Source organism: Physeter macrocephalus, chromosome 4 (assembly GCF_002837175.3).
Source record: "Physeter macrocephalus isolate SW-GA chromosome 4, ASM283717v5, whole genome shotgun sequence".
NCBI lineage: Eukaryota > Metazoa > Chordata > Mammalia > Artiodactyla > Physeteridae > Physeter > Physeter macrocephalus.
This window is the reverse complement of record NC_041217.1, coordinates 55227877-55248759: the sequence shown is the minus strand read 5'-3', so window position 1 is coordinate 55248759 and position 20883 is coordinate 55227877. Positions and strand designations below refer to the sequence as shown.

The following is a 20883-nucleotide window of genomic DNA, read 5'->3' as shown; positions in this document are numbered from 1 at the left end:
CTATGATAAATATACACACACATATATCTTTTAGGTATCATTTTAATTAAATGGCTGACACTGTGATTAAACAAAGGAATGATAATACCAGTTCCTAAGGGCTCTGACAACTATTGTAGCAATATCAAAAACAAGACCCTTCACCCACTCTTACAAACCCTTTTAAGCACAGTTACATCAGTACCAAGACTGCCTCAGGCTCAAGAATGTAATAAGAAATTACTCCCCTGCACACTGCATATTTAGGTTTATGGGTATCCAAGTTGCAAATGTCACATGGCTGACCTGCAGGAACTTAATGACCATGGAATTAAGACAGTGTGTTGAAATGCTGAAAGGAAAACTTTGAACCTTCCTAAGATGGAAAAGAATTCACAATATACAACAGCAGAGATCCCATCTAGGTTGGGGTTTAAGAAATACTACATTTAAGAATTTACTACACTTGAGTAACAGAGCCCAATAGTATAAGTTAATGTTAGAGGTGGAAGGGGTTCTTAGTAGCAGTGGCTTAAAATTTTTATAAAAGAGGGAATCCAGTGTGACTGGTTAGAAGTGGGAGTTAGAGGATGTGTCTTGAGACTCTGTATGTAAAGTAAGCACACTGTTTCATTCAGACCGCTGGTTTATTTAGGAGCTGAGGAAGATTGGGAGGGCTGTGATATAAGGCTCTCTGAAACCATCACTTTGTGTCATCACTGAGTCTTAGAAATTATCTAAATCTATCTGGCAGTTTCTCACATTAACAATGTAAGTGGTTAAATTAACCATTAAATTCTCTGGTTAAGTAGAAAACAAGATTAGATTTTCCACAAGTAGAATACAGTAGCAATTTACGCATTTTTTGCCCCTCCCCCTGTCATAAACTCTTGGGAGAAATTAATTCTTTTTAAAAAATATTTATTTATTTATTTATTTATTTATTTATTTATTTATTTATTTATTTATTTATTTATTTATTTATTTATTTATTTATTTATTTATTTATTATTTTTTTATTTATTTTTGGCTGTGTTGGGTCTTCGTTGCTGCGCATGGACTTTCTCTAGTTGCGGCGAGCGGGGGCTACTCTTCGTCGCAGTGCACAGGCTTCTCATTGCGGTGGCTTCTCTTGTTCTGGAGCACAGGCTCTAGGTGCGTGGGCTTCAGTAGTTGTGGCACGTGGGCTCAGTAGTTGTGGCACATGCGCTTAGTTGCTCCGCAGCATGCGGGATCCTCCCAGACCTGGGATGGAACCCGTGTGCCCTACATTGGCAGGCGGATTCTTAACCACTACGTCACCAGGGAAGTCCCAGAAATTAATTCTTAATGAAATTCCAGTATCAGTACCTTTGCAAATGTCCCTAATTCAGCCTATTCTATCCTTGGATGGCCATGGTCGTTGAAAAGAAAGGTTATATTGAATACTTACAAAAACAAGAGCTAAGCAGAAAAGAAGTTTTCAAAAAAATTTGTACTACTGACACAGTCTTAGGAGAGATTTCTTCAAATTTTTATGCTATCATAAAGCAACATCAATTTTTCCTAAGTAATCACAAAGAATTTGGGTCTTTACTGAAGCAAAATTTAATATCATGACAGGTATTGATAAATTATGCAAACTTACTTTTTAAAGTACAACAAAAGTTGCAATAATTTATCTGTTGCTGTGAACACCAAGTCATTAGGAACTATGAACTGATAAAATGTCTTAAATTAACTTGCACATGAAATAAGGCTTTGCCTCTAGTGATGAATGGGGCAGTGGCAAACAGGTACTGATTTACTTTAGAGGTGCAGCTACCATAAGTATCTCAAATGGATTTGTATTTGAATAAACACAAGGTCATTAGTAAGGAGAAGACAGAGACAAATCTGAGACAAATCAAAGTGGGTACCTAAATCAGTTTTTGATAATGCTATTTTGAATATATTTTGTATAAATATATTTAAAACATTCCTTCTCTTTGGCAGCTTTATTCAAATTTTAGATTTACAAAGATCTCCTAGAATTAATCCAATGAATTCCCCCACCTAAAGTTCATTTCATCTCTAGAAAGGCAGAATGGCGTAATAAAAAGAACATTATACCTGGAGCTAGGATTCATGGAATCCAATAATCTTGACTATGTCACCAACTTAGTCCATTACTTTGAGTAAATCCCTTACTAGGCTTCTAGTCTTCAATGAGTTCAGCTGTAAACTATGGGTCAGCTCTAAATTTCTGATTCTACCAAAATATCTCATTCTATCATGTGCAATATGGATACAAATAACATGTATAAATTTTGAATGTCTGACTTTTTACATATCCATTCTTCTCGGTGTATGTTCCATGGATTCTGTCCAATGCTATACATTTACTTAGACCTTTAACTTAAGGTTATATTAAAAAGTAAATAAATTTAGAGAGCAGAGGCCACTTAATTGTCTAATAAAGTTAGTGGTCTGTTTATATGGTAACTACATGACTGATATTCATATACAAAGTATTAGCACTGCGGCTTAATAAATTTAGTCTAATTTCATCATCAGAAAGGATGGAGCAACAAAACTCATTAAATGAACTTCAAAGTACCAATATGTTGATTCATTAATGAGAAATGATCAATGGAGATACTGACCAAAACCATCCCAATTATATCATTCCTTAATCAATGCTAGCAATCAAGTGAGTATTCTTTTGTTTCTTTAGATTAATAATTCCATCTTCCAGCTTTAAGCATTTTGGATATATTACTAAGTACTTCAAAATTATTCTCATTTTCTTAAATCCAGGAAATCCTCCCCCTTCTCCCTACAAACAGAATTCATAAAATATAAAGTGGGAATGGTGGGGGGGAGTAGATCAGGCAGAGAAGAGCTAACTACTTCTAAGTAAATTTGGAAATGCTATATAACTTATGTTTTGTCATACCATATAACTAAATTCTTTTTTAAAACTCTGGATTCAAGACATTTAAATGTCATAGGATTATTTGGCCATTCAGACATCAGATATAGGGATGCTGAATTCTGCCACTCCTGGCTATAAAAAACTGCAGGCTAAATACAATCATATTGTTGATTTATATCCATCTCTGGTCTATTTGGGCACTTAGTTGATCATCCTGATATAGACAGAGTTGCATAGTTCATTTTTCCTAAAAACAGAATTTTATAGCTTCTTTAATCAATAATATGTTAAGAAATAAAAATATATGGAATCTAAAAAACAAACAAAAAAAAAGTTCTGAGGAACCTAGGGGCAGGACAGGAATAAAGATGCAGACATAGAGAATGGACTTGGACTTGAGGACATAGGGAAGGGGAAGGGTAAGCTGGGACGAAGTGAGAGAGTGGCATGGACATATATACACTACCAAATGTAAAAACGATAGCTAGTGGGAAGCAGCCACATAGCACAGGGAGATCACGGTGCTTTGTGACCACCTAGAGGGATAGGATAGGGAGGGTGGGAGGGAGACACAAGAGGGAGGAGATATGGGGATATATGTATATGTATGGCTGATTCACTTTGTTATAAAGCAGAAACTAACACACCATTGTAGAGCAATTATACTCCAATAAAGATGTTAAAAAAATACATACTATATTTCATTGTCATCATGTAAAATATTTTTTGAGATAGTTACTTCTTAGGGATCATTCATAATACAAATGTATATGATAGCAACATCCTAAAATAACTTAGACAACTGCTTAAATAATTAGATAACTTAAGAATCACAGGTGTTTATAAAGGAGTCAATGGGAGTGAGGGGATAATTGTGATTTCTCTTATGTGCTATAATATGTAAATATATACCTTATTTCATAGAAACAGAATTTCATAAAAGACTAGTATAACTTCTATTTCTACAAATCATATTTTAAATGAACTAGTACTTGATAAATAAAGCAATTCTGTGTCAGATTTTAATAGGTCAAGATTATCATATGATTTACCTTTTAAGAAAGTAAGATTGTCACATTTAGAACTTGTTCAGAGTGTGTCATGGTACAAATTTCCTTAATATGACCAAACTAATTCAAAACAGTGTCAAGAGAATTACTGCTACCTTTTATGAGTTACTCCGGGGGTCAGCAAAATATGGCCTGTGGGTGAAATCTTGCCTACTGCCTGTTTTTGTAATTAAAGTTTTACTGGAACACAGCCAGACACGCTCATTTACATATTGTCTGTGGCTGCTTTCACCCTACAACAGCAGCACTGAGGAGTTGAAAAAGACACTGTAAGAGCAGCAAAGCCTAAAATATTTACTATCTGGCCTTCACAGAAAGTTTGCTAATCCCTGAGCTATTCTGAGGGTCTTAACAGAAAGAAACTTAGAGAAATAAAGTCACTATTACTGATAAAACAAATACAGTGCTTTTTAAAATGGAAACTAAACAAATTGATAAAAGGCTATATTAAAATGCTTCAGGTATTTAAACCCACTAAAAATTTAATACCAAATCAAATATTTTCCTTCCCCCAAATAATCTTATTTATTATAAAAATTTCTTCATAATACATCACAGGATGTTAGAATAATGAAATTTATTTTAAAATGTCACTTGCAAAGTTACTTGACTTATAATCAGATGTTGAACATTACTCATTACACTGTCAGAAAAATGAAACTATTATTGGTAGATGATATTTGATCAGAGCAGTCAAGAAGAACTTATTTTGCATGTCAAAAACTCGGACATAAAAGAACTACACATTTATCAGTGAATGAAATTTCCTGTCAAATACAGTGAACCAAATTCTTAAACAGAGTGGTTTTATTTCCTAACTAAATCTGCTTTTCTCCAAACTGTGTAACTTTGTAATTACTTTGTGTTTGTCCCTACAGCCTGTGCAAAAACAAATTCTGATTACTTTTCTCTTTTACCTTGAGATCACGGTACACAATCTTTCCGGAATGTAGATAGTCCAAGGCAGAGACAATTTCTGCACCATAGAAACGTGTGCGGTCCTCAGAGAACACCCGCTCTCTCGACAAATGGAAAAACAGCTGCAGGGTAAACAGCAGGGACAGGATTGTAATAATTACTGATTTAGTGGGGGAAATTAACACAAACATAAAACACCTCTCATCACCATATTGTGATGATAGATAGTGTACTCTCAGTGGACACTGAGCACTCTTAGACAGCAGCTGGCTTATCTTTTCCAGGTTTCCAAGGGGAGACTGCGAGCTGTTAAATCAGCGCTTTAATCAATATACCAATCTTGTTTAAGGCATTCTGCTTGCTACCCATTTAACCTTCAGTTACCAGAGGAAAAAGTATGCATCACCAGATTACATCTCCCCCTCAGTATACTGTTGCTTCACACTTTCAAGGATTAGGTATTGAGACTTTACTAAAATAAATGCACATAAGCATAGATGTAATATTTCTACTTAATTATCTGATTTACACTTGATTTCAAAGAAAGGACTGCTGATTTGTGGAACCTTATTTATGTGAACTTGTTAAATTCTACAACTCTTGATTCATCACGATACCTCTAGAAATGTTTTCAATGTTTAAATCCATGTTTTCTGCAATGAGAAACTGTGAGGCTTTACGTTTTCAATTTATTTTAGTAATGCCCAAATGGACTGAGAAGCTCGCATTATTCCCCTAATAGTTCTCAATGTATACTCTTCCTATTTCAATAATAATTAACTATGACACCAATATTTTCTCATGTAATCACTTAAAACTATAAGCCCATCCATTTCCTGTTAACAACAGTCAACAAATATTTATTGGGTTCTCACTGTGGTCAAGCATCCAGCTCTCCATTTAGACAGCCTCTTTATTTAAGAAACTGCCTGTCTCTGCTCTCAGTTCAATAATGTGTATGAGGAAGGAGCCAGTTTCAGGCACTATGAATTAACTACTGACCTTTTTGTGTACTGTTTCACTGTATTAAGAAATCCACCAAGAACAACAAAAGATGGCTCCCAGTGCTGAGTACACTGCCAAGTATCACAGTAGGTACTCAATACATGTCTTTGATTAAATAAATGAACCAATCAGTCAATGTATCCTTGACTGCAAGATCAGAAATTAACTATATTTTCACATGGATTACTTCTACAAACTGCTCCTAAAAATTTATAAGAATTATGGTTAACTGAGATTTGTTTCTCACACACCAAATAACAATTTAGGTAACATAAAAGAGGTTCTCTATAGATTCCATCTTCCCTTTTCCCACCTCCAACTCCACTTAAGAGTTTATCATTATTTTAAGATAAAATTTATGCATAACCCATTGTCATAGTAAAGAGAGGGAGGTAATATCATGTAACTATTGCCAAAAAAGACTGGTTCAACATTACTTATAGTAAAACTAAAATGTCTGGCAGATAGTCTCTAAACTTTAATGCTCTCTACTATATTGTCATATTTTATCAAATCTAAGATGCTGTTGATTGCAACTCCACCGACTTTTTATGTTAATACCAAGAAAAAAAATGAGGTCAATTAAAACTATGACACACCATCAAATATAAAAGGCATTCTGATTGAAGAAATGTTCAATGTGTCTTATAAATGACCAAATAGACTATGCCAAAAATCAAACCAATGTACAAAATTACTCAGGGATATGCTTCAAAATTCATTCATTTTATACAGGTACATACATGTTATTAATGCTCTGCCATTCAAACAAAGACAGGAAGTAGAAAGAAGCATGGATCATCAGTAAAACCATTCTGAAATATTTCTAGGTCAAAGTAATTTCTGTCACCCTTTAATACAAAATATCACTAATTTTGACGAAGGAACCCCTGTGACCCAGATTTATGGTAGTCTTCTAATGAAATGAAAATAGTGGTTAGATTTCTAAATTTTCTTCAAATGTCAAGCCTGGTACCCACTTGTCTACAATACAAAAGATATAGATCTTCCCTAAATCAACATAATACATGCAGGCTTCTAGATCTTTATTTAGACCATAAATCTTCAATCTGTCTTCCAGCCAATTTCTATAAAAATATCAGCTAAAAAAAAGCTACTTAAGGAGAAGAACTCTATTTATTTCTCAATCTGCTCTCCTCTGATGTCTACCCTTGCTACTTTATGGAACTTATTCCTGTTAACATAACCAAGAACCTCTCATTCTGGAGCTTAGAACATCACTTATTACCCTCTCCTTCTTATAAACATTCCTTGGCTTTGGTACTACAACTCTCCTGATTTTCTCTGAATATTCCTTCTAAGTTTCTCCCTTGGCTTTGAACCAACTTTCCATTTAGTGAGCATCAATTATTTTAAAGTCACTGTTATTGGACACTGGGAAGAGAAAAAGAGGGCATACAATGGTGATTAAGACATAATCCCTGACCTTAAGAAATTCAACCCGATGGAGATATATGCACAGATAAAAAACAAGACAGCTATGAGAAAGTCTGTAATTCTAATATTAAAAATGCTTTGGAGGCAAAGGATGATTAATCTTTATTGGAATGATCTGAGGAGACTTCACAGATAAGGTAGTATCTCACGTTTTGAAGGATGGATTTTTCACAAATGGAGAATATAAGGGAAGCATACAAAACAGTGCAAGTTTTATCCATCTTAATATTTTGACCACAGCCTAGTATAGTACATCAACATAGTAGGTAATTAATAAATGTATGGGGAACGAATTAATCCCTCTTAATATCCACCTTAATATTTTGACCACAAGTTCTATCCATCTTAATATTTTGACCACAGCCTAGTACAGTCTATCAACACAGTAGGTAATTAATAGATGTATGTAGAAGAAATTAATTCTAAAGAAAAAAATAGTAATGGCAAGGAAACAACACATAGGGAGGGCATGTATCAGAAGAACAATAATACACATTCATGATAATGACAGAACTTAAGCAAAAAAAGAGAAAAAAACAAAAAAAAAAACCCACAAAGCTAAGGCCAGATTGTTTAGGACCTTGACTGCCATGATATGGTTTAGAGATTAATTTTGTAGATATGGAGTGTCAAAGACATTTGGGTTAAAAAATTTAGCATAACTTTATTATTTATTTGTTTTTGGCTGTGTTGGGTCTTTGTTGCTGTGCATTGGCTTTCTCTAGTTGCGGTGAGTGGGGGATACTCTTTGTTGCGGTGTGCCGGCTTCTCTTGTTGGAGCATGGGCTCTAGGCGCACAGGCTTCAGTAGTTGTGGCACGTGGGCTCAGTAGTTGTGGCTCGCAGGCTCTAGAGTGCAGGCTTAGTAGTTGTGGCACACAGGCTTAGCTGCTCCGTGGCATGTGGGATCTTCCCAGGCCAGGGCTTGAACACATGTCCCCTGCATTAGCAGGAGGATTCTTAACCACTGTGCCACCAGGGAAGTCCGAAAAAATTGGCATAATTTTAAGTAGACAACTCTGGCAGCAACTAGAGAATCAATTTAAAAAATCTAAGACTACAGTAGTCAGGTAAACAATTCATAAAGTGCAACAAAACTTACTGAACACCAATTCAGTACAACCATTGTGAAAAAGCTGCAGACACAATGAGAGGAAATGGTACCAATCTGAAAGAATATCACTATTTGGTTAGAACAACCAGATATATAAATAATTCCACTAAAATATGTAGTTATAAAATAGAAAGCACACTTAAAGAAGTGAATAAGTATGTTTGGTAATATAAGTAACCTTTGAGCTGGATAAGAGCTTCTGAGGAACATTAGTGCTAGTAACACACCTTTCAAGAGAGTCAATATTTCAGAGGGAACTAGCTTGCACCATTTGGGCAAAGGCAGAGAGCAACGGTGTTGAAGTTTCCCTAAGGATGGCTGAGTAGGTGTTGCTGCCAGCAGTGTAAAGGAAATGAATGGGGATGGGGACAGAGGAGCAATGGATTTTATTTTGACCTGTTGACATTTAAATAAGAACTTGATAGCACAGCTTCAGAACTATGGGACCAAAGGGTATAAAGGTAAATGTGTGAGTCATTTATATAAAGGATATTGTTGACACCAAGGAAGCAAGGTATAGCCCAGAAATTTAGTAGAAACTGAAAGCAGAGTTAAGGTCAGAATTTTAGGGTATGACTCCACATAAGGACAGGAAAAAGAAGCAGAACAGGATATTAAGATAGAGTCCTAAAAGAAATACAAACAGAAAGAATACCTGAAGAATAAAGGAAAAGAAAGTTTCAGGAAGGAAATTAACATTTACCAGGCATAGAAATTAGGTCATATGTTACCTTTCGGGGAAGAGATGTCATACTTAGTGGGCTAAGAAGAGAATATAAAGGTAGAAATGGTATGTGACTCTTTTAGAAAAAATGAATGAGATGAGCCAAGATATTATTGAAACAGAAGACTTTTGCTCAACATATTAATGCTCTCAAGAAAACTTCTGTCTGAAGAAATTGAGAGATACTACAAAGCCACAATTCATATGGAATAGGCATACAAATTAAAAGAAATATCAATGAAATCAGGCAGCCAGAAACAGGTTACTTTATAAAAATTTAGAATATGGTAAAGTTGATGATTACACATAAGGATATGAAGTATATGGGAAAAAAATGACCATTTAATAAATGGTGCCACAATATTTGCTTAACTTTGGAGAAAAGTCAGAAGAGTGTCATTATTGAACACACGGGCATTCAGTAGATATTTCAAAGAAGTCAGAGTAAAAGCTAAACCATACATTAACAAAGCTAACAAACAAGAGTATAAAATATCATATTTGCAAATAACTGCTCTACAGAACAAGATGTAACACTCTTTGAAGGAAGACAACAAAATCTAAACACTCAAGTAAAACCAAAGTATCTAGTATACAATCAACAATTACTAGACATGACAAGATGCAGGAAAATATGACCCATCCCCAACAAAAAAGTCAGTCATTAGACACAGACCTCAAAAATAACAGAGATGATGGAATTAATAGACAGTGACTTTAAAGCAGTATAGGAACATAAAGAAGAGATAATGGGAAATAGAAATAAATAGGACCTTTAAAAATGAAACATATAATATCTGAAAAAAAATTTCACTAGATGGGATTAACAACAGATTAGACACTGCAAGAGAAAAGACAAATGAACAAGAAATCATAGCAGAAGAAAACTATATAAATTGCACCTGAAAAAAAAAAAAATCTCAGCAACCTCTTGGACAGTGTCAAGGAGTCTAACATATGGATAGCAGCAGATCCTGAAAGGGAGAGGGAGACATCTGCAAAATAATGCCTGAAGTTTTCCAAACTAGGATAAAAAAGATAAATGCACAGACTAGGTATTTCAACGAAACTCAGTGAGAGGAAAACTCACAAACATGCATGAATACTCAGAACATAACCAGTCAGATCACACTAACATTGATGAAAAACTGGTGACAGAAAATCTTTAAAAAATTCTGAAGGGAAAAAAAAAAAACAATACATACAGAAGAACAAATAAGAGAATTTCCCCAGACTTCTCCTCAGAAACTATATAAGTGAAAGGACAACGGAACAATATGTCCAAATTGCTGAAAGAAAAAAAATACATCTTAAAATTTTGCATCCAGTGGAAATATCCATAAAGTATAAAGGTTAGAGACTTCTGTTTTGACCATGATATAAAATAAATAAAACAAGGATTTTCATACATTAAGCATTAGGCTTCAAGGTACAGTGACTCCAAAGAAAAGGGAAACAAGGTGGTAATTGTGGTTGTTCCAGCTTGCTGCCTGGAGAGACCATCCAGAATGTGACACGGGGAAAGAAAACTGCGACAGAACCTGTGGAATCCTTGAAGTAAGGATAGAGAGTTCAGAGACTGGGGAGACCAAAGTAGCTACAATTCATGAGGCAGAGAACCACAAAGAGGAGAGCTCCAGGGACCTGCAATGAACTGCCTCCGAGTCTTACTAATCAGCACATGTATATGAGGAAAATTCTGAGGCCAGGGAAAAGAGCCATTGGAAAGAATCAGGTGAAAAACATCACAGGCTCATAGAGCTAAAAACACTTTTTGTTCTCACCAGGCAAAATGGAAAAACTTCTTAAGAAATGTGGCACCCACTAGAGTCCTTGAGGATACTGCCTCTATAGTGCAGCAGTATTAATGTTAGAGCAAAGGACACACACATGTCAAACTGATTTTTGCCAAAGGTGTCAAGGTCATTCAATGGGGCAAAGGATAGACTTTTCAACAATAGATTCTGGAATAACCAAATATCCACATGGGATAAAAAATGAACTTCAATCCTTAGCTTACAGCATACATAAAAATAAAAAATATCATAAACCTAAATGTAATAGCACAATTGTAAAAGTTATAAAAGGAAATATAGGAGAAAATATTTGTCATCCATGATAGACAAAGATTTCTTAGATAGTATTTTTAAAAAAACAAAGAAGACAAACTGATAAATTGGATTTCAAAATTTAAAACTTCTGTTGCTCAGAAAATATCACTGAGACAATGAAAAGGCAAGGTACAGTCTGAGAGGAACTATTTATAATACATACATTTGGCAAACTACTTGTAACCAGAATATATAAGGACTCTTATAATTCAATAATAAGGTAACCCAATTAATAAATAGACAAAATATTTTAACATACAGGTAAAAAAAATGTATACAAATGGCCAATATGTGAAAATATATTTAATATCATGAGTCATCAGAAAAATGCAACTCAAAACCAACCGCAATAATATACTTCTATATACATATTACAATGACTAAAATTAAAAAGACTGACCACACCAAGAGTTGGTGTGGATATGGAACAACTGGAATTCTTGTGGCATTGATACTGGGAATGCAAAATGACACAACTACTTTGGAAAACAATTTTGGAATTTTTCAAAATGTAAACATGCTTATTACAAACTCAACAATTATACTCCCCAGTATTTAGCCAAGAAAAAAAAAAACTTGTACATGTATGTGCATATCAACTTTATTCATAGTAGGCGATGACTGGAAACAATCCAAATGTACACCAAAAGCAGGACAGATTAAAAAACATTGATATAGCATGCTCATGACTCAGCAATGAAGGAACAAACTACTGAGACACGGATAATCTCAAAAATTAGGCTGAGCAAAAGAAATAGAAACAGACATAAAAGAATACATATTGTATGATTCCATTTCTGTGAAATTTTAGAAAAGGTAAATCAAATTTTTAGTGTCAGAAAGCAGATCAGTAGTTGCCTAGGGCCAGGTATAGGAGCAGGAGATGACAGAATGAGACAGGGAAGACTGACTACAAAGAGGCATAGCAGAACTTTTTGTGGCAGTGGAAATGTTCTGCATCTTTTTGTAATGGGGACTACATGCATAGATGTTTGTCAAAAGTCATATAAGTTATGTATACTTAAAGTGAGTACATTTTATTATATGTAGCTTATACTTAAGTAAAGTTTGTTAAGTAATGGAAACAATCTAAACATTCAAAAATATAGTAAGGATTTAACAAATTACATCTGCATAATTAATTACTAGGCAACTAATATGTATTTTACAATATTAAATAAAATGGAAATTATGGGTACAGTATAAAAACAGGAAAATACATTAATATGGTAATAGTGATCATTGCTTGATGGTAAGATTTAGAGTATTTTTTTTTCTGTTTTATACCTTGAAAATTACCTGTAATAATTTGTTTAATATCCATTTCCCAGAGCACTATACTTTCCTTAAATGTGAGACCATCTGTCTTCCTCATGCCACATACTAAGTACATAGCACAGTGACTAGCTTGTAGCACGCAGTCAATAAATAAGTATTTTATCAATTGAACTGAAATAACTTTTTGATATTTTCTGCAATGTACATGTACTGTTGTTACTTTCATAATGGGAGAAATTTTATAAAGGTTTTAAGTAAACATACTGTTGTTGCTTTCACTGATTCAGGCTTCTGACAATTTTATTTTTTCTTGGCAGAGGCACAGGATAAAGAGGAAGACTGCACAAGTGCTCTATAGCTTTGCATCCTCAGCACCAAGCCTAGCATGTAGCACATATTAGGTACTTAATAAATATGTACTGCAAAGAATAAAGTTAAATTAAAAAATATATTCCAAAGAATTATTTATAAGGAAAATAAGGCTTAAAGTTTTGAAGGTAAAGTATTTTTACTAAAAACATTAAAAAATCACATACAATAACTAATCTTGTTTTTGTTAAAAAAATGAATTTTTTTGCTCCTCAAGCAAGGAACATACCTTTAGAAATTTAAGTTCCTTTAGCAATAACTACATGTTTGTGTGTGTGTGTGTTGTGCTTAGCAATGCTGTGGGAATATAGTAATGTAAATATTAATAGATTGCCTTAATGATCTAAATATACAAGTTTATATTTCATTACAAACCCGGAATGTTTATCTTTAAAATAAATTGTTATATTTTGAAAAATATGCAACAAACTTTTAAAAAAATAAAGATCTAGACTTAAACAACATCCTGAGAACTATCACTGCAATCTAAGACTTTAAATTCAGTTACATTTTTTTCTTGCAAATACTGTCTATACAAATTTTAGTCACTCCTTTGTAATAGCAAAATGTCAGTTAACAGACAATAACAAAATATGCTCATATGGGTCAATAATTACAATGATTACATACATTCATTATCATAATATTGATTGAGCTTGGAACCTAAGTACCCTAAAGACAACTAATTAATTAAGCTACCATGAGACATGGTAGTCTGTGCAATAATGCTGATTAACACATCCCTTAGGTTTACAAAAAGACCTAAGATGAAAAGAATATCTCTAGCTCACATACAAGAAAACCAGTCAACAATACTGCCTTAGTCCATTTGGGATGTTATAACAGATTACCACGGACTGGGTGGATTATAAACCACAGAAATTTATTTCCCACAATTCTGGAGGCTGGGAAGTCCAAGATCAATGCACTTGCAGATCGGGTACCTGCTTCCTGGTTCACGGACAGCTGTCTTTTCACAGTGTCCTCACAATGGGGAAGAAGCAACTGAACTCTCTGAGGTGTCCCTTATAAGGGCACTAATCCCATTCAGGAGGGCTCCACCTTCATGACCTAATCACTAGAAAGTCCCCACCCTCCAAATGCCATCACACTAGGGATTAGGTTTCCACATATGAGTTTAGGGTGGACATAAAGATTCAGTCTGTAGCAAATACTATACTACACAATTGGAATGGTATCAGTTATACAATAAAACAAACATTTAAACATGAACTTTTATAGGATCAAATAAAAGTACACTTACATTTAATAGGTAATTCACATTAATTGTTTTCTAGATCATGTCTATCCTCTTCTCAAGCTGAACTCAGTTTCTATGCATTTCACACAGAAAAATTAATGTAAAGTAATGTCAATTTACTTTTTTTTTTTTTTTTTTTTTTTTTGCGGTACGCAGGGGCCTCCCACTGCTGTGGCCTCTCCCGTTGCGGGGCACAGGCTCCGGACGCGCAGGCTCAGCGGCCATGGCCCACGGGCCTAGCCGCTCTGCGGCACGTGGGATCCTCCCGGACCGGGACACGAACCCGTGTCCCCTGCATCGGCAGGCGGACTCTCAACCACTGTGCCACCAGGGAAGCCCTACATTTAGTTTTTGAAGAAAGTTTCTTCCAGAAAGGATAGTGATAAAATGCCATATTTTAATAAATAGTTCAAAATTACATTTCTTAGAATACAAATTAAACCCTTAGTATGCTTCAGGAGAATTGAAAGGGATCTAAGGTCAGATGGCTGGACTCTGAAACAGTTGTTTGGTTATAAATTTCCAGCTAAATACCTCAAGCCCTATTTCTCTATTTCTTTTTTATTTTTATTTTTATTTTTTTTTGCGGTATGCGGGCCTCTCACCATTGTGGCCTCTCCCGCTAAGGAGCACAGGCTCCGGACGCGCAGGCTCAGCAGCCATGGCTCACGGGCCCAGCCGTTCCGTGGCATGTGGGATCTTCCCGGACCGGGGCATGAACCCGTGTCCCCTGCATTGGCAGGCGGACTCTCAACCACTGCGCCACCAGGGAAGCCCCTATTTCTCTATTTCTTGCCCTCTTCTTACAAGTCTGAAAATGTAAAAAGAATTCTCCATCTAACTATGTCCCTGATACCGGAAAAAGTAGCCTGTAAGCTGGCAATTTTTTTTTTAACATCTTTATTGGAGTATAATTGTTTTACATTGGTGTGTTAGTTTCTGCTTTATAACAGAGTGAATCAGCTATACATATACATATATCCCCATATCTCCTCCCTCTTGCATCTCCCTCCTACCCCTCTAGGTGGTCACAAAGCACCGAGCTGATCTCCCTGTGCTATGTAGCTGCTTCCCACTAGCTATCTAATTTTTAAATAATTAATGCAAGGCATGAAAAGTTAAGGAAATTTTCTGGGATCAAAAGTCACCTAATTAAAATACTTTATAGGGCTTCCCTGGTGGCGCAGTGGTTGAGAATCCGCCTGCCGATGCAGGGGACACGGGTTCGTGCCCCGGTCTGGGAACATCCCACATGCCGCGGAGCGGCTGGGCCCGTGAGCCATGGCCGCTGAGCCTGCGTGTCCGGAGCCTGCGCTCCGCAATTGGAGAGGCCACAACAGTGAGAGGCCCGCATACCGAAAAAAAAAAAAAAAAAGATAAAATACTTTATAATATGGTAAGTACAAAAATAGTTCCTTTAAAATTTTTTAAATTTTATTTCCATAATTAAAATAATTTAAAGTATTTTATTACGACACTACTAACAAGATAAAAAAGATTGCTCAGTTCTACCACATTAAATATTAATAGATTTTTCATTTGGAGAATAAAATATACTTTTAAAAGAGTAAAAATTCTCAAGGTAATTATTTTAAAATATTTAAATCTATTAGGATATAATGTGAAATATTTGGGCTATGTATGAAATATATCCAATACAACACAATAAAAATAATAAACACTACAATTTTTGAGCATTAAGACATTACGTTCTAACAACAATCACAAAAGCTATAAAATGTTATCTCCATATTATAGATGATTAAATATAATAAATATAAGTTATTATTACTATCACAATAGGCACTATTTTTGAGTACTGCTACTTGTTTGGCACTATACGAAGTAAGTTACATGCATGATATTATTTAATCCTCAAAACAACATTATAAAATAGGTACAATGATTATCTCTATCATACAGATGAGAAAACTAAGATTTAGGCATGTTATGAAGCTTGCCTAGCATCACATAGCTCTTAAGCGGTAGAGCTGAGATTCAAACTTAGGTCTCTAGTCTCTAGAGAATATCTATTTATTATTCTAAGTACAGTTTCTATTAAGTTGAGACAATAAATGTATAAATTACTCAAGAAGAAATTTCATTCATAAATCTCCTTTATAATTGCATAATATGAACTGCATGAGAGAAGGAACCTTGCCTTCTCAGTGTCTAGAACTAGACAGGAATTCAACAATATTAGGCAAATAAATTTTAAAAATTAGATGAAATAAATTCCTGGAAACACACAACCAAAGCTCACTCAAGAAGAAATAGATAAAATGCATGCCTCCATAAATATATTTTAAAAATTTCACTTCATTTTTAAACGCCTTCCTACAAAGAAAACTCTTGGTCTCAAAATTTCACTGGTGAATTCTACCAGAAAATGGAAGAAGCAATGCTGCCTGACTCATTTTAAGAGGTTAGCATTACCCTGAATCCAAACCCAGAGACATTGCTCGGGGTAGGGAAGAGAAGGGACCCTACAGAATGATATTCCTAGTGAACAGATTTAAAATTCTTAACAAAATTTTAGCAAACTGGGTTCAACAACATACCAAAAGGATAATACATCATAACTAAGTGGGATTTATCTAAGAAATGCAATGTTGGTCTAACATTAAAAAAAACCAAACAGTGAAATTCAAGATATCAACAGAATAAAGAAGAAAAAACATATGATCATCCCAACAGATACAAAAAAAATAATTTGATAAAATTTTACATCCTATCATGATTTATAAAAAAAAAAGCTTAGCAAAATGGGAACAGAGAGGAACTTCTTCAACTTGTTAAAGGGTATCTATGAAAAACCTACAGCTAACAACATTCTTAATGGTGAAAAGTACAAATGCTTTTGCCCTAAGATCTGGTATAAGGCAAGGATGTCTGCTCTTACATTGCTATTTAACATTGTTCTGAAGGTCTTAGCTTAATAAGGCAAGAAGAGAGAAAATCCACTGAGACTGAAAAAGAGGAAGTAAAAATGTCTTTGCTCCCACATGATGTGATCATCTACAAAGAGAATCTCAACATACTTAAGAACAAACAAACAAATAAACAAACCGAGCAAGGATGCAGGATTCAAGGCTAATAAGTAAATATCAACTGCGTTTCTATATGCAAACAACTCAGATTTGAAACTTTATTTATTTATTTTTTTTTTGTGGTATGCGGGCCTCCCTCTGTTGCAGCCTCTCCCGTTGCGGAGCACAGGCTCCGGACGCGCAGGCCCAGCGGCCATGGCTCACGGGCCCAGCCGCTCCGCAGCATGTGGGATCCTCCCAGACCGGGGCGCGAACCCAGCTCCCCTGCATCGGCAGGCGGACGCGCAACCACTGCGCCACCAGGGAAGCCCAGATTTGAAACTTTAAACAAATCATTTATAATATAAAAAAATACGATAAATTAGGATAAATTTAAAAATGTTCAAGACCTGTATACTAAAAACTACATGATATTGTTGAAAGAATTAAAGAAGATCTAAATAATTGGAAAAATATACCATGTTCATGGATCAGAAGACAATATTGTTAACATGCCAATTCTCCCCAAATTGATCAACAGATTACACTATCAATTAAAGTCCAGTAGACCTTCATGTAGAAATCAACAAGCTTATTCTATAATTTACATGAAAATATTAGGGTTGCCAAGACACTTTTTAAAAAGAAGAGCAAAATTGGAAGACTTGAACTGCCTCATTTCAATACTTACTCTAAAGCAAAAGTATTAAAGACAGTGAGGGTATAAGTATAAGGATGGATGGATATAGATCAATACACAGAGTCAAGTCCAGAAACATCCCACACATATATATGGTCAACTGATTTTTGACAAAGGTGTCAGGGTAATTCAATGTGAAAAAAAATAGTCTTTTCAACAAATATGCTGGAAAAATTAAATATCCAGTTGCAAAAAAAATGAACCTTGACTCAAGCACTATAAACAAAAATTAACTTAAAATGGACTGTAGACCTAAATATAAGTCCAAAAAACTATTAACACTTCTAGAAGAAAACATAGGAGAAAATCTTAACAAACTTGGGTTAGGAAAAGATGTTTTAAATTAAACCCAAAATGCATAAACCACAAAAGAAAAACACTTATAAACTGTATTTCATCTAATTTAAAAGTTTTGTCCTTAAAAAGACACTTGTAAGAAAGCACATCAGTGGTTGCGACGACAGGAGGTGATGGTAGGAATCGACTGTAAAGGGGCGTGAGAGACTTGTTTGGGTGATAGAACTGTTCTATATCATGACTGTGGTGATGGTAAACTACACATTTGTCAAAACTCACTAAATGGTACACTTAAAAGTGGTGAAGTTTACTGAATGTAAATTACATACGAACAAGATGATTTTTAAAAAACGGACTTAAACAAAAATATACACAGGAAAAAAATTCCCTGCTAAAAAATGAAAAGGCAGAACAGAGACTGGGAGAAAATATTTGCAAAACATATATGATAAATTACTTGTATCTAGAATATATAAATAAGTCTGATTACTCAATATTAAGAAGACAAACAACCCAATCAAAGCATGGACCAAAGATTTTAACAGATACTTCAGTAAAGAAGACACAGCATGGCAAATCAGCACAGGAAAACATGTTCAATATCATTAATCATTCAGGAAATTCAAGCTAAAACTATAAGATACACATCAACTGAAGGGGTAAAATTAAGAAAGACGAACCATGCCAAGTGTGGTGATGATGATAAGTAACATCCTAGAAATGCAAAATGGTACAATTTGGCAGTTTCTTATGAGTTGAACATACCAAATAACACAGAAATTGTATTCCTAGATATTTACCCAAGATAACTGAAACTATACACCCACACAAAGATTTGTACTGGATTATTCACAAGAAATTTTTTCATAATAGCCCCAAACTGCAAGAAAACCAAATGTCTATCTACTAGAGATTATATAAACACATGGTAATACATCCATATAATAAAGCCATAAAAAGAAATAAGCTACTGATATATGCAACAATATTGATGAATATTAAAAGTATCATGTTAAGATGCAGAACACAAATGACTATATACTGTATTTTGGGATTAGAGTTTTTAATATTTAAATATTGTTTTGTTACATTTCCTGTTTTTTTTTTTTCTTCAGGGTCTCAAATTACACATATATTGTGCCTTCTGTTTTCACTCTCTTGAAATGCTCACTCTGGGGTAAACCAACCTTTATGCAAGAAGTTTGACTCCCCTGAAATTGCCATCCTGTGCCATAACCACATGGAAATTGTGAAAACAGATAAATGCCTGGGCAGCTCCTGTACTTCCAGTCACTTCATCTGATATTCTAGATATAAAAGTAAGCAAGCATCTTAGATGTTGAGGCTAGTCAAGTCTTTGGATTATTACTTTAGATGCAGAGATTATTGGCTAAATGAATTTGGGGAAACTAGCCTTGAAATATTATAAAAGTATATACTAAAAACATTCCCAAATTTATTTTGCCTTTATGTGCTAATGTGAATATTATAATGCATCCTTCTTGTCTCGAGACTTTTTGAAAAAGCTTTGGATGAAAACAATAGAATTCTGATAAAACCTATGTAATATATTAATAACTAAAGTAGTAAAGAAGTTAGCTTGTCAGACTCTTGACAACAGATATTCATATATCTACAAATTTAGTAAAATTTAAAAAATCATCACTATGAATATGAAATGATACTTTTAATTTAAAAATCACCCAAGTCACACCTCCACAAATTAGTAAGTAGAACTAGAATGCTGACTGCCGGCACTTCTGTCTCATGTGAATTTAAAATGAGATAATTGAAGACAAAATGCCAGCCAGATAATGAGAATCTGAAATAAGTATGAGAGGATCTCAAGATTGGCATGAAACTGGAAGTCATATGCAAAAAGAAAATGAATTTTATCAAAGTGCTTACTATAGAGTGTACAATGAGCTAAAATGTGGACAAGAATAGTAAATAACGGAAAGTGTTAGGTTCAGTTGTACCCACATAAAGAATATAGAAGAATGTGAAAAATTTATCAGATGAGTAACATTTCTTTGTAATGATTTTCCTTTCCCCACTAATGAATCTCTTAACCTCCAGGAGATTTCAGCCTGGAGAGGGATTTATAGAGGTTTGGTTTACAGGCCTGAAAGAAATAAGGATATGAGTAAGATTTTGGGAAAGAGTCCTAAGTAGAGCCATTCTAAATCAAACTAAACACCTTAGTCAGTTTTCAGTTTACTTTTTCTCCCCACAATATTTTTCTGCTTCTCATATGAATTTGATAATACTTAAGCTACCAAAAGAGAGTGGCTTGGATATGTCAGCAGCAGTGTATTTGGTCACATTATTAGAGTACTTTTATAATCTCCAGATGCTGATTTGCTATCCACCAAAGGTTGCACTGAACTTTCATAACCTTGTTCTACTGAGCTCCAAAGCAACCCTTGTATATTTTATACTATAGCCAAGGTACATACCTTGCATCATGCCAGAAAAAAAGAAGAATCCATGGTACTCTTCTTAGGAACTAGTAGTAGATGTCAAATCCAATGAATTCAGTTGCTATCTTTCAGTTGTATATCTTTACTATACTCTTACACTTAATATACTTTCCTTAACTTTTAAGGCTTCTCTTGTCTGGCTCCTTCTATCCAGGATCCTCCTTAGGCTTCTCTCATCACCAACATGTCTGA

The 20883-nt window shown here is 34.6% G+C and overlaps 1 protein-coding gene across 5 annotated transcripts in view; it reads right to left on the bottom strand.

Annotated features, from left to right (window-relative positions):
* The window catches only part of AKT3 (AKT serine/threonine kinase 3), a 397960-nt gene that overhangs the window by 102970 nt on the left and 274107 nt on the right, over nt 1–20883 (bottom strand). For all 5 annotated transcript variants that reach the window (XM_055084208.1, XM_024133623.3, XM_055084209.1 and 2 more), the window contains one exon: nt 4863–4985. In XM_055084208.1, the coding sequence (XP_054940183.1) occupies nt 4863–4985 (123 nt within the window). The remainder of the gene's footprint in view (nt 1–4862; nt 4986–20883) is intronic.